Genomic DNA, 15620 nt, shown 5'->3' on the forward strand with positions numbered 1-15620 from the left:
AGCACAGACGTCCAAGCTTTCTAAGCCTGCGCTGGATGGCGCGTTAGGTTCTGATGGTTAGGCAGCGACAGCACGATCAACAGCTGTTATCTCCGGCGAACTCAGGCTGAGGACAGATCAGGGGCACTTCCCTTTCCTAAGCGCTGGGCAGCATCTTCAGCTTCTGTTTCAGCTGAGCCAGGGTGGCATTTGGAAGTTTGAAGTTTAAACAGTGCCCTTCCCGCTCATGATTCTAACCTCGGTGGGTGAAATACCATCCTCGAATGACCAATCAGTTGAGTGTCAGAGAGAAATCACGGATCAGCAAAGTGCAGCTCTGCTAGTGGCCTGTCCCTCCAGATGATAGCAGTTCATGCTGGAGGCTGCTGGTACCACTGCCAGTTGCTGCCGTCTGTCCCTAACCTTCATCAACTGCTGATTCCTAACACTAATGGGCCCTAGTGTGGATTGCTGTTTCTTTTAAACACTACCCAGGATAAGAATCCTGAGCATATTTACGGCATGTTCCAAAGCCACACTACCTGAGAAGGAAATCATGCGCAGATCTATAGGCCCACGAGGACCACTTTACTTGAACCAATCCATGCGGCAGGACAACAAAGGGGTCCTCCCAGATTAACCTCAGAAGGGAGGGGAATGCAGTTTATAGGGCTGCCCAAGGCCTATCCTTGGTCGAAGGAGGTGCAGGGTGTCACCTCAAGGAAAAGGGAGGGGAAGCGACTTGACTGATAGCTGTCACATTTGTGAAAAACTGTGACAGAGCACAAACCATATTCTTCAGAAGGGCTGGCTGTGCTTGTCACAGCTTATTGGAGCTGGTGGAAGCTGGAGATGTCAATCCACGGCTCAGATCTCTCCCTGAATCTGGGCCATGTTAGGGGTGGTTTCCATGCTGCTGCTTCAGAGAGGTGGCAGTGTCGGGAGCTAACCACTGAGCTGCACCTCCTGTTGGGAGTGGCCTGAAGCACTGCAGCTCAGACCTGGGAGGACACTAAGGCAAAGTGCCCCAGTCCAGTATGGGGGTGGGGTAGCACACAGGAGCTAGGGCAAGCAAAGGGGAGGGACTGAGAGCTCCTGGACAAACCGCACCTCCTTCTGGCCCACTTAAGAAATAAAGGAGAGCGCCAGGCCTGTCTCCCATCTCAGTAATAATCAACAACATTTGTTGATTATTACAATTCCAACACCTGTGGAAGTTCACAGGTGTCTTTCTTCATGTTTTGTCTAATGGCCAGCTTGTTTAAGGTAAATATACCTGGCTTAGTTCTTTATGTAGAGATAAAGGTACACTTCAGTTCGCTGAGACAATTCACACTAACTGCAAAGCCCCACTCTTGCTTTATTAAAATTTCCCCTTCATCCCTAATCCCACTTCCAGTAGCTGATTCAAAAAGAACTAGTCATGGGCTGGCAAGATAGCTCAGTGGTCTAAAACACCTGCTTAGGCAAGCTCAGGCAGGTGCAGGGGACCACGGCTTGATCCCTGGCACCACACGCCATGCCACCCCTGCCCTCAGGGTGAGCCGAGCTGGCCAAAACGAACAAATGAACAAACAAAACAAAAAAAACAACTAAAAAGAACTAGTCAGTTTTACGGAATGTATCAATGACATCCGCTCTCCCTTCTGCTGCTTGTGAGCTCTGCTCTAAGGGCTTTAGATGTCTAGGTGTAGCCTCACCACAACTCTATGAGGGGGGTTCTGGCATCACACATAGCGGTTGATTCTCTTGCCGATGGCCAGGCAGCTAGGGAACTATGCAGCCAGGGAACAACAGGGCCAGTACCTGACTCCAGGCAGTTCATTTCCAGCACAGGAATTCTTACCTCCTAGGCAATCCAGTTTCCAAGATGCTGCCCATCTATTCACCAGCCTGGCTTCCCCAGCTTGTGGCCTTACCTGTGAAAGAATTTTGTTTTTTTCTGCCAGCTTCATACAGTATGACAACTCTGATGATTGTATTTCTTTGTGAATGCGGTTGAGCATCTTTTCATAAATTAGTCACTTCTATAAATTGCCTTTCATGTCCTTTAGTCCGTTTTTTCTTGATTTTTTTTTTTTTACAAAAAAATCCCTGCATATTCTTGATGTTCTTTTAAACTTTAAACATTATCCTTAAATGTGTCACTTGCCTATTTTGTGTTGTCATTTGAATAAATGAAATCCTTAGTTTGTATCGTTGTGGAAGAACTTTGAGGAATTTTTTTTTTTGGTGGTACTAGGGATTAAACTCAAGACCTTGTGCTTGCCAGCCAAGCACTTACTCCATTGAGCTATCTCCCCAGCCCCCACTTTGAGGAATTTAGAGTCTTTCCCATCCACGTTTACAGTGACAGCTTTTTGTTGTCGGTGCAGTTTTACCTTTAACAATAAAGTCTTTAATTTATCTGAAGTTCATCTATACATATGGTGTGAGGTAGCGATCCAGTTTTACTTTTCTCTAGATAGTGGGACAATTTCTCCAACATCTTCTATTAAACTTCTCTTTTCCCTATAGTTGCCCTTGCTAAAATCTTTCAAGGTCACATGTATAGTTTTCCTCAGTCTAATTTTTACTGTGGTAAAATGAACTAAAAATTTACCACCTTCACACTTAAGTGTAGAGTTCAATGGTGCTAAATAGCTACATAATTCAATATATTAAAATCAGGAAGTATGAATGCTCCATTTTTATTTTTCAGAATCTCCTGAGCTTCCACATGAATTTAGAATGTTTTTTTAAAATGCATTTCATTGCTACAGGGTCTCACTTTGAAGCTTGGAATCATGGTGATCCTCCTGCTTTCAGCCTCCCCAGCACTGGGATTATAGGCATGTGCCACTATGTACCAAATATGTTAACAAAACAAAAACTCCACTAAATTTGGTATGGATTTCACTGAATCTAGATTACTTTTGATAGTATTGCCATTTTAACAAAATTAATTCCAATCAGTGAATATAGGATAATTTGTTTATTTAGATTCTTAATTTTCTTTTTTCTTTCTTTTTTTGGCGGAACTGGGGATTGAACTCAGGCCCTTTTGCTTACCAGAGAAGTGCTTATTCTACTGAGCCATCTCCTTGGCCCTTAGTCTTAATTTCTTTCAGCTATGTATCTTTCATTGTATCTTTCTCCTCCTTGGTTAGTTTCTAAATATTTTATTCTGCTTTTTTTGTGGGAAACACCAAAGGCGGATGACACTAGTGTAGCAGGAGGGGCTGGATGTCCCGGGGGCCCAGATGCCCAGGGGGGCCAGGCATCGGAGGCCACGGTAGCTTCTGCAGAGGCTTTGGCAGTGACCTTTGAGGTTGCCAGCGCAGCAGAGGCCGGGGCTCGCAGCAGTAAGGCTGAGGACAGAGTGGATTTCTGTCTCCAAGCTGGGCTGGCTGGTCAAAGACATGAAGATCAAGTCCCTAGAAGAAATATACCTTTTTTCCTTACCCATCAAGGAGTCCAAGATTATTGACTTTTTCCTGGGCACACCCCTCAAGGATGAAGTTCTGAAGATCATGCCTGTGCAGAAGCAAACTCGTGCTGGCCAGCAGACCAGGTTCAAGTCATTTGTCGTCATTGGGGATTACAACGGTCATGTTGGCCTGGGTGTAAAGTGTTCCAAGGAAGTAGCCACTGCCATTCGTGGGGCCGTTGTCCTGGCCAAGCTCTCCATTGTCCCCATGAGGAAAGGCTACTGGGGACACAATATCGGCAAGCCCCACACTGTTCCTTGCAAGGTGATGGGCCACTGTGGCTCTGTGTTGGTGGGTCTGATCCCTGCTCCCAGAGGCACTGGCATTGTCTCAGCCCCTGTGCGTAAGAAGCTGCTGCTGATGGCTGGTATTGATGACTGCTGCACCTCTGCTAGGGGCTGCACTGCTACTTTGGGCAACTTTGCTTAGGCCACCTTTGATTCCATCTCCAAGACCTACAGCTATCTGACCCCTGACCTCTGGAAAGAGACTGTGTTCACCAAGTCTCCCTATCAGGAATTCACTGACCATCTTGTGAAAACCCACTCGAGAGTCTCTGTCCAGAGGACTCAAGCTCCAGCAGTAGCTACAACATAGAAGGGTTTTATACAAGAAAAATAAAATGAATCAAGTCAATAAAAAAAATTCTTTTGTAAATCGAATTCTTTCATGCTTTTCATAGTGCTCATTGTGACTTATTTCTTTTTTTTTTGAAGAACCGGGGATTGAACTCAGACCCTTGCGCTTGACAGGCAAGTGCTTATTCTACTGAGCCATCTCCCCGGCCCCTCATGTGACTTATTTCTGAGTACTGATTTTGTAGGTCTGGCTCACTTTTTCTAGTAGTTGTTCTGTGCATGGAGTCTTCCAGGTTTTCTGCATAGAAGATCGTATTTGTGAACAGACATACTTTTACTTCAATTGTCTTTTATTTCTTTTCCTGGCCTAATCACTCCAAATAGAAAGTGCAGTATATTAAACAGAAATAGTCAAAATGTACCTTTTGTCTTGTTCCTGGTCTTAGAAAAAAACTTACTTTTACCAGTAAGTCTATTTGCTGTGAGTTTTTCATATACGGCCTTAAGTATGATATAGTTTTCTTTTATTCCCAGTTTGTTCTTTTATCATAAAAGGATGAGAATTTTGTCAAATGCTTTTTCTGCATGAATTGACTTCTGGATCATCCCCAAGGTCAAAATGAGCATGAAAGAAATGTTTGGATCAATTTAGGACATTAAAATAGCCATGATAGGGACTGGCCAAATAGCTCCACAGATTAAAGCGCCTGCTTAGGCAGACACAGGGGCCGGAAGTGTGATCCCTGGGCCTGCCATGCTGGGCCCACCACTGGGGGTGTGCTGAGAAGGTGACTGAGACTGGGCATGGTGGCACATACCTATAACTCCAGTACTTGGAAGGCTGCAAACAGGAGCATCACTAAGCGTCCAATCTATGCAATGAGACCCTGTACACCCTGTCTTAAATACAAAAACAAAACAAACTAGCTATGATAGTGCTACTAAGTCTCTTGTGAAAAAAGGGCTTTCAGAGCTTCAAAAAGTGGCAAGAACAGTGAAGGGGGTTAATAGCAGCAAGTCTTTGACTGTAATAAAATTAAAAATTTTTTGGTTCACATCTTGTTTTCTTTGAATCTAAATCAGTTTCTGGAAGAAAATAAAGTTGGATCATGTCTTTGCCTTTTGACTAGAGAATTGAATCCATTTATACTTAATTGCTTACAAGGAAGCTTTTCATTTTTTTTGTCATTTGCTATTTGTTTTCTTCACGTATTACAGCTTTTCTTTTTTTTTTTGCAGAACCAGGGATTGAACTCAGGTCCTTGCGCTTGCCAGGGAAACGCTTATTCCACTGAACCATTTCTCCAGCCCCTATTACAGCTTTTCTGTCCCTTATTTGCTACAACAATGTCTTGTGGTTAGCTGATTTTTAAAAGTCAAATGTTTAAATTACTTTCATATTTCCTTTGTATAGTTTATAGCCATTTTTTTTGTTACCGTAGAGATTACATTTAACAACCTCCCCCAAAGAACTGCGTTCTTTTTTTTTGTTTTTGGCAGAACCGGGGATTAAACTCAGGCCCTTGCGCTTGCCAGGGAAGCGCTTATTCCACTGAGCCATCTCCCCAGTCCAGGAACTATGTTCTTATACATGGTGTAACTCAAAATACAAACTAGTAATTCTTTCAAATGCCCTAATCTCTGTGGGGAAATACGGAGTTGCAAGTCAGCTATTGTTTAATAATATTTATAGTATTAGAGTCAAATAACATAGGAAACAAACGAGGTTATAAACTTGTTACAGTACTAGGTTTTGTAATTGTCCATGTATTTACCTTTATTTCCTCATCTTCAAGTTACTATAGTTATCCTTTCATTTCACCCTCTAGGATTCCCTGGAGTTTTCTTCTGGTGCAGGCAAGTTCAATGGTAATGACTTCCTCAGTTTTTGCTTATCTGTGATGGCCTAATTTCTTTCCTTACCTTTGAAGGTCAGTTTTGCAGGATATGATTCTTACTTTTAAAGTTTGAATATAAGGGCTCAGCCACGACTGGTCTCCAAAATTTCTGATGAGAAATCTGGTGATAATCAAATTGTTTCTCTGTACCTGCTTTTGAGATTATCATTCTGATCTAATTATAATGCATCTCTGCTAGGAGTCTTTAATTCATCCTGCTTGGAGTCTCTGGGCTTTTTGGACATTTACATTAATGACTTTAATCAAATTTAGGAAGTTTTTTGTCTCTTTAGACTAGCTGAATGTGGTGGCATACACCTGTAATTTTGCACTTGGAAGGCTGAGGTCAGCCTGAACTACATACTGAAACAAACAAAAAGTGTCCTTTACTCCTTTTTGGTGGTATCTTACATGCCTTATAGCTGTGCTCATTTTTCTTCAATCTTGGCTTTTCTTTCCAAGGCTCATAATTTCCAGTGTTTTGTCTTCAACTCCAGGCTTTCTCCTACCTGCTGAGAATTGCCTTTGAATCCTTCTAGTGAATTTTAAAATTTCAGTCACTATATTTCTCAGCTCTAAAACATTTAGGCTTTTTCCTTTATTGACTTTGAGCATCTTTACGATAGTTGTTTTACTGTGGCTTTAGAGATGGTGTATGATTTCATCCTGCTACTCAGAACAACTTGCAGTTTAGAACTAGGTGCTTCCTACAACCTTTCTTCCCCCAATCCTCTTTTATTTTGATTTTTGAGCACTCGGGAAATTAATCACCATGGAAAGGATACCATTTAGATGGACATATTCAAAGCCAAAAGAATGGAAATCGGGGAAAAAAATGTAGATCGAAGCAAGAAAAATTAACAAAGATAAAAACTAAGAGTTAAAATGGATCCACTTTCAAGCCCTAGTAATAAGCCATAAGCAGTAAGAATTTATGCCACCATCAAAAAACTTTTTCAAATTTAGAAGCCTTGCATTTATTGTAACCACTCTCCCAAAAGTAATTGCTTTTCAAAGACCTGAAATCAATTTAAATTGGCTCCTCAAGAAAAGAATTAGGAGGGCTGGCCAGATAGCTCAGTTGACTAAAGCACCTGATTAGGCAGGACAGGGACAGAGTTCGATCCCTGGTGCACCATGCTGGCCCCATCCCTAGGGTTCACTGAGTCGGCAATTGAGACTGGGTATGGTGGTACACACCTGTAATCCCAGTGCTTGAGAGGCTGAAAACAGCAGGATCACTACGAGTCTGATCTGTGTAGTGAGACCCTATAGACCCTGTTCTAAACACATTAAAAAAAAAAAAAGTATTAGGAGACCAGGCATGGTGGTGCAAGCCTGTAATCTTAGTGCTGGGAAGGCTGAAACAGGAAGAACACTACAAGTATGAACTGCATAATGAGACCCTGTATCCAATAAATATATAAATGAATGAATAAAAAAGGGTTAGGATGATGAACCACATGAAGTTGCCATTTTATAGATCAAAAGCTGTTATGTCCCAATGCTGTCATGCGGTCTTACTGAGATGCTGTGACTGAAGAACACCAGCATCTGAGCTACTGATCTATTCCAGAAATGCCAGCCAGTTTATTCAGCACTCAGGATACTCTTTATATTAACTTGTTCTATGTAAGCTTTTTAAAAGATATTGCTTTATGATGCTACACCTAATTTCATAAAGTAAAAAAAAATATAACTGTATCATGAGTCTACTTAAGAGGAAGGTCTATTATTTATGTTTTAAGTTGTGACAGTACTAGGATGTTTGTGAGATTTAATTGTCCCCAAATTTGAGAGAGGAAGAAAGTGAAGTTTTACATCCTTATCAGAAAGAAATTTGGCTAGGATGCCAGGAATCTGAGTCAAAGATGAATGTCTTATTAGATATAGGGAAGGGAGGTAGGTCTTATAACTTTCATTCCAAAAGCTCTTGGTACTAAGCTTTTTGTAATGAGGATAATCACATCTTTTACAATAAAACAGCTTCAGGTTGAAGCTCAGATTAGTTTGGTAAATGATCCAATCAGACACACAGAAGACAAACATTCCCAAAGATACTTATTTAGAACATTCCTGTTAAGTATGCTATAGGTGGAAATAGCTTTTAACTGAATACTTCAAAAATAGCACACTGTGGGTTAAGCTACACATATATTCTTACAGCATGCTGTCAGCACGTTGCATTGAGATGCAGTAACTTACAGAGTAGGTGCAAGCAGTCATACTTTGACCAGGTAATTCCTTGTCAAGGGGCATGTTCTACACACTGCAGGATGTTCAGCAGCATTCCTTGCCTCTCAATTATTTAACACCCACAGACACTGACCAATATCTCCTCAGGGACAAAAATCACTTCCAACTGAGAACCACAAGCACAGAGAATAAAACTGATTACATGTTGCTTTGCTACTTTAGGACTTTGCAACATCCCGATGGCCTGGTATTATTTTATACTACTAGCGCTAGATAACATTGATGAGCCATCCAGGGCAGCTGAGAGTAAATGGCCACTTACTTTCTGCTTAAGAGTATAAACATGCATTACAAATACAACAAATTTAAGTTGAAGATTAGTTTACCTAAAACCCAAATGGGGAAAAAAGTTACACCTGGGCTACAGGGCTACGCTGTAACATAAGCTTAGGCTTTATACTGGGACTGCATGGTATGACATTTTCTGAGACTGAGTAATGAAGTTTTGTGATAAACTAGCATTGAATCTAGCCCAATACTGTGCTGGAATGCTAGCCAGATAAGGCTAAGACAAGAAACAGAAATTAGGTACAAAATTAGGAAGGGGCAGATGACTGCCCTTATTTGTGGCTAAGGTCAAGTCCAACAGAACTTATTGACAAACTATTTTAACCAGATAAAATAACTTCAAAAAGATTGTAAGGATCAAATGTAAAAAACAGTAACATTCCTTTATACAATACTAATTGAGAAAATGTAACAAGTCACAGTAAAAAGAATTACTTTAGATTTGAACTACTAAAAGATGCCTCAAGACTACTGAGCAAATTTTAAAGCACTGAAGACATTAAAGCACAATATTAAATGGAGACCATTTATAAGAAACCTTTCAAAGTTAACTCTCAATCTATAAACCAAAGCAATTCCAATTAAAGTCACAAAATTTTCATTGAACATGTCAAGTTGATTCTACAGTTTATAGGAAAGATGAGTTAAGAGTAGTTAAGGTAGTTTTTTTGGATTTCATCTTTTGGAGACAGGGTCTCACTGTGCAGTTCAGTCTGGCCTTCAACTCATTTTGTAGCCTAGGCTGACCTTAAGCTTTGCAGCAATCCTCCTGCTTCGGCCTCCCAAATACTGAGATTATAGGCACGTGCTACCATGCCCAGCAGGTAACTATGAAGAACATACAATTACTTTATCTGATACTTAGCCAGGTAGCAATGAGGACAACATTGTATTGGTTCAGTGACAAATGATTGATGAAGTAGCAAATGGGGCCTGGAAACTTAGGCATACTGGAACGCTGATGAATGACAAAGATGGCCACTGTGTGAGGTAAAGTCAGGCTGACAGCATGAGGTAACTCATTTTATGTTTTGGTTCTTGTAAATGAATGAGATAATTTTTAAAAGCCACTAATGGGGTGAGCAAATTGTTGAAAACTGCATTAGGGCTATAGACAGCATTCTGCTCTGGGCTGGAAGGTTTCTAACCACTTAGAGGGCAAGTTCAGGAGAAATTCTTACATAGGACACAACCAACACCACTGCAGATGACTCAGTACCTCTACTGCTCACAGCATCATAGGCTGGACAGTTGTTTTCAGAAATGGTAAAATGAAAGAATGTCCTCTTAGAGCCTATGGAATAAAATATTAGTAAAGAGGCCTTTTTGGGGACTGCTCATATCTTGTATTTATAGGGGAGAGATAGGGGTGGAAACAGCACACTTGCCTTCTGTCCTAAGACCCGCTTAGATCACGTGCCCCCATACATTCTCATTCTGGCTACAGAAGCACAACAACAGTTTATTTAGGCACAACTTTCTCTGTATCTATGATCCCTATCAACTACTTTTTTTTTTTTTTTTTTTTTTTTTTTTTGTGGAACCGGGGATTGAACTCAGGCCCCTGTGCACTTATTCTACTGAGCTATCTCCCCAACCCTATCAACTACTTTTGAAAGGAAAAAAAATCAGTTTGAAGTTGATATACACTTTTAAAAGTTAATGATAAAGATGCAAAGATGGTAACAAAACATCCTCACACAATGTCTAATTTTTAGTGATTTATTTCAATAGAAATATTTCAGAAAACTTCTTAAATTCATCTTAAGTTAGCTTATGCAAACACACTGATCACACACTCACATTTGCATATTAAAAAGAAAGTGAAGTTGCACATCACTTGGGAAGGTCATAGTGCAGCTGAACGCTTTATCCTTCGAATACCTCAAGTTGACTGGGATAAGGAATAAAAATGGCTTGTGTTCTCCTGTGCATTATCATGGGGTACTTTTACTATAGGTGTCTGATTTCCTTTAGCCCGTTTTGGAAACCAGCTTGCCAGTCTCTTCACGCACATATGTTTTGTAGGTTGTCAAACAATGTCAATAAAATATAGACTTGAGAGTTGGGTGACTTATCTACCTTACATCACACGTAATAATAATTACTGAATTATATTTGTGGTAGTTCTAGTTGGTATCTTCAGGGAAAACAGCATTTTGTTACCTGGTTTCTAAAGTGTAACTAGTATTTATAGTTTTTTTAAGGAAAACAATTCCACCCTAACACACACTGATTACATTATTTTTTAAATCCCACCACTGCTTTGAAGTTCAAGACTACAATAAAAAATTTGAATTCTGCTAATAACCCTCAAGGACCAGTTAACCCTTTCATTTGGGTTTAAAGACTATCTAAGCCTACTTCGGGACATACTAGCCCTTTAAAAAATGTGAAAATAGTGTGTTGACACAGATAAATAATAGTAGCTCTAGGTCTTCCAAAATCTCAGAGAAGCAAAGTATTTTTAAGCTTTTTTTTCTCTGAGAAAGTGAGTGTAGCCTCTTAAATTCCCTTCAATTTGTATACTGATTTACCTTCTTGCATAATATTTTCAGGCAAATAGTATCTTGCAGGTTAAGTGCTCATTCAGTTTGGGTCTTATTGAAGTGTAAGAATGAACAGAAATACATTTCACTTCTGCCTAAAGGGGTTGTCATTACAAGATTTCAATATTTTACAAAAACTCAAATATTTCTGAATGCATCTTATTTTTTAGGGACTTTTCAAAGAGCACTTATCATTAAATCTGTTCTCAAGACAACAAAATAGTTGTGTTTAAAGGTTTATTGAAAGGTTGGTTTGAGCGGATTTATTTTTAATCTCCTACCTGGAAGGGAGAGACACCAGAACAGAACTTGCATAAAAAAAGACTCAAAACTCAAGGATGACTGCAGCAAGTACTTGGCAGTATCTGTACAGACTTCCTAAGTCTTGCTGTAAGATTAAGCTGGTGGAGAAAGGGATAGATAGCACACTCCTGAAGGAAGAGGGCAAATGATTATTGTCATGCTCAATGCCCAAAAATTGGTCTTCATTGGTAAGGCACTAACCAAACGTTCCCCACACTGCAACCTGAAATACAGATGCGGTGAAACTGTTTTCGGTAGACTTCATAAAAGTCTGTATGCACACACTCTTTGATTACAACCCTTTAAATAGGAAAACGTCATTTTAGACACAAGCCATTTTTAGGGAGCAAACCCAAAAGGTAATTTAAATCATTTTGAAAAGGTTCACATGGAAACTAATTTATCAACAATGTGATTTAATAGGAATTTTTGTATGTCAAAGCCTTAGAGAAAACAATACCACTGTGGCTAGAAAATCAAGAATTTACTAAGTTTGAAAAAAGAATACAGAAGAGGCGTAAAAAAGCAAATCCTAAAACATCACTAAAAGAAGTCAGACAAACCTCATCACTTGCTCTGTATGACTGGTTCATGCAACAGTAGCATTAATGTTTCACCATGAAACAGCTGAATTTATCTCCATTTTCAAAAAGGGATCCAATTATGTCAAAAGCCTCTGAGGCAAAGGATTTCTTTAGATTATCTTGCCACCCTGCCACCCTTTATCTACAGAATATGGCAGCTCAAAAAAGGCTGTAAAGAAATGTGCCTCAAAAAACAAAGAACAAAGCAAAGCAAACAAAAAATTCTCTTAAAAAGCCAATGGACTAAAGTAGTATTCACTTCTATTAATGACGATTATTTTCAGTAAGAAAATGTATGTTCTCTTGCAGATTTAAACTTAGGAAAAAATTACGTAGAAGGCATTTGGTCAGGTAAATTCTAATAATTTAGAAAGAGAGGCTGTGAGGGCCCCATTTCAACTACAGATATGCTAGAAACTATAAACATTTTTCCATTCTTTTTTCCTTCTATAACAATAATGCTTCATGGGTTCCTTTGTAAATTTCTCACAAGAGGGAAAGAGCCATTTACAAAAGCTTTGTAAGAACAATACCTTAACTTTTGACACACAGAAAGACCCAATGCCAACACAGCCCATACAGACAGTCGTGCAACAGTTATATGGCATTTTCCACACAGGAAAAAATATTTATCACTGGCTCACATGCCTAGGTGGGCAGAAAGAAAAAAAAAAAAACAAACTCAACACACTCAAACTCATTGTTTGGATCCCCTTTTGTAATGTTTATACAAATAATATTTACACAGTGAAGAAAACAAAATAGGAAGGTGAGTTTGATCAGTTCTCTTTCAGTTCTTACAGTTGAGAGGTAAAAATAATACTCTAAAGAACAAGCAGAGCTTGAACAATAAGGGGACAGATACATAAACAAAACAGTGCTCAGGAACGTCATTATGTAGTTATTTTTATGGTTTTAAACAAATTTTTAAATAGGGTTGCCTCAAATTGTATTTTGGCAGATTATATATTACTACACCAGGACATAAAATATGCCAATCATTATGTTTATAAACCAGCTTAATTTAAATTTTAATTGAGATTCTAATGAGTTCTTGACTAGGGCAGAAACAAGTGAGCTTAACACTGATGGAAATATTTAGCATTTAAGTCACTAATTAACAATTGAGGCCAGTAAAAAGATTTATCCTCTCACTAATAAACTAATACAGCTTGGTGACTTATTTGCTTGAATTCTAATCATATTTTGTGAATTATGGATCAAAACTCACCTGTACTTCCAATTCTTTTAAAATTTGCTTCAAAGAAGAATACTAAATAGCAATGTCTGATTTTTTGAATGGAATGATGAAGACAGAAAAATAATAGTGATTTCTACTGCACTATTAGGTTGTTTCGGTCAGCTGAAGGCCACTGAACTGTTAACTGAACTTCAACACTCTGCAAGCACCCACTGTTTGGAGCTCAAAATATCAAGCACACCTTCAATCTTAGGGCTCTCTTTGGCGAAACTGCGTGATGTCAGTCTCTGACTTCCAGTTTCATATTTCCACAGATATGGTTAACCTAAGACGTATCTACTTTAGCTTATTATAACAAACAAAACAATAACAAAATCCACAGGGTTCTTATTCACAATTTTGTTTTCTAAAAAAAGCAACACACAAGTTATTTCTAGAGACCAATTAAGGAAATTTAAAACAAAACAAAACATGTACAAGGTCTCTACAATAATACTGCTGGCTATGCAGATGATGTCTTTCTATGCACCCAACATGGGTTAAGCTTAGATTAACTGAAAAAAAAATCATTCAGTACAGGCAACATTTTTTCCTCTTCAGCCTGTCACTAAAACCTAGAAACAACATTGCTATGATATGACAAATATATTGAACTCTGAACATTTTCCCAAACAGAAAACTAAATTTTCAAATATAACAGGCAGAAAAAGCTCTTACTTTCCTTTGGATACATGTTTAGCTAAAGCACTAAACATGTATTTTCTTTTAATGGACTTGAGGGCAAAATACAATACAGTATACAATTCTCTTAAGGATTTATATGTGAGAAGTTTTACATGACACCCAAAGTTGGTGATGCCTCACAAGGATATAATACCTAATGTGGGATCTCTGTTCAAATGCTATTTTTTGTTGTTATAAAATTCTAAGGTATCTCACCTTTTTCATTTTTCTATCCAACATTTTACAAATTAAATGTATTATTGAACAGAATTCTGTAAGACAGCTTAGTCAACTACTGCCAAAATATGATTTCATATAAGGGAACTATTAGTAGGTTTAAAAGAAAAATGCTTTGGTATGCTCATGGTGAGTCACGTAATAAGAGGCTTGACACTTAAAATTTCCAGAACCTCCAACTTTTGCCTTTATCCCTCTTAAAATTGTCTTACAATAAAACATAAATAAGCAATCTTTTAAACAAATACAACCTTAAATCTCATATTGAACAAAAACAAGTGAATAATAACAAACTGGCATTATGCACATAGAACACTGTAAATGAAAATATCCTGGCAAAATATCAATATTGTCACCCTCACTGATAAAAACCACCTGTGACTGAGAGAAGGGATAACCCAATCAAGTCAGGAGGGAAAAGGCTGGTTATAAAAATCATCTCAGGAAAGTTTAGCTTGGGATTCAGTTCTCTATTAAGCAGAGCTGTGGTCCAACAATGAATTCATGTAAAGCTAAGCTTTAACCCCAGTTAGAAACAACCATGTTCTTTGGAGCCTACTTTTTAAAAAACTGCCTGGCACAGGAACATAGCCCTTGTGCCTCCTGCAGGAAATAAGGTTTCCCACACAGCACTAAATTTAGAAGTATAGTGTTTAGAAGATGTTTACTTATCTAAACAAAAACAACACCTCCCACCTCATCCCCCACCAACTAACATAATTAACATTTCTAATGCCTACACTTTTCATGTTAGAAAGTGAGTGAGGACACACTGGTGGAGGCAGAACAAACCTTGCAGATGGGCTGCTGGCATAATCCCTAAATTAAAGTACCTGTTCTCTGCAGTTCAAAGCCAGGTCCTGATGTAATCCATAAGAAATACGTTTTTCTTTTTTAAACTGTATCTAAAAAAGATGATTCCCCCCTCTGAAATTAGTACAAAGGTAAAAGAAATGCAAATTAGCTACGATCTATTTCAAGCACAGCACCGCCAGAAGATTCACACACACTATTTGGTGTTTCATGTTGGTTTTCCTTTCATTCTTTTAAGGCAGTGGTTTCCACAGGTCAGTTCAGAGATAAGAACCATGGTTCATGGCAGTTTATTTTGTAACTCCAATTTGTTCTCTGGGAATATCTCACTTCATTTCTTGAAGTGAGTGCTTTTTGGTTCACAACTCAAAGGCCGAGATGGTGCCTTGGGCTCTTCTGGCACGGATGGTCTGCAGCTGGCGTTCTCCTCAGGTCCCCCTCTCGCACAGGAGCAGAGATTCAGCTCAGCTTCCTCAGGTTTCTACTCAAAAGTCATCAAGTTTGCAGGAACCTAAAAATTACAAGTGTTACAAAATGTTTGCAAGCCGTTTTTCTTTTTCTTTTCTTGCTTTGTATGTTTTATTTTATTATTTATTTTATTTTATTCCATAATTTTATTGAGAGACAAATAACAAGACAGTTTTGAATCAAATTGGTGTAAGTTTCAATAATTAACACATTGCATACTCTCTTCTTCTACTCTGTTAACTCAGCAAAATATTCTAAAAGAGTTCAGTAGTC

At 38.8% G+C, this 15620-nt stretch overlaps 1 protein-coding gene and 1 pseudogene across 1 annotated transcript in view; one reads left to right on the top strand and one right to left on the bottom strand.

The window, feature by feature from the left end:
* Positions 1 to 3204: 3204 nt before the first annotated feature.
* On the top strand, positions 3205 to 4046 carry LOC105743849 (annotated as a pseudogene).
* Positions 4047 to 10224: 6178 nt separating this feature from the next.
* The window catches only part of Ralgps2 (Ral GEF with PH domain and SH3 binding motif 2), a 232130-nt gene continuing 226734 nt past the window's right edge, over positions 10225 to 15620 (bottom strand). The window contains exon 24 of the mRNA XM_023703572.1: positions 10225 to 15390. Coding sequence (XP_023559340.1) covers positions 15361 to 15390 — 30 coding nt within the window. The 3' untranslated portion in view covers positions 10225 to 15360. The remainder of the gene's footprint in view (positions 15391 to 15620) is intronic.

Source organism: Octodon degus, unplaced genomic scaffold (genome assembly GCF_000260255.1).
Source record: "Octodon degus isolate 3935 unplaced genomic scaffold, OctDeg1.0 scaffold00176, whole genome shotgun sequence".
Lineage (NCBI taxonomy): Eukaryota > Metazoa > Chordata > Mammalia > Rodentia > Octodontidae > Octodon > Octodon degus.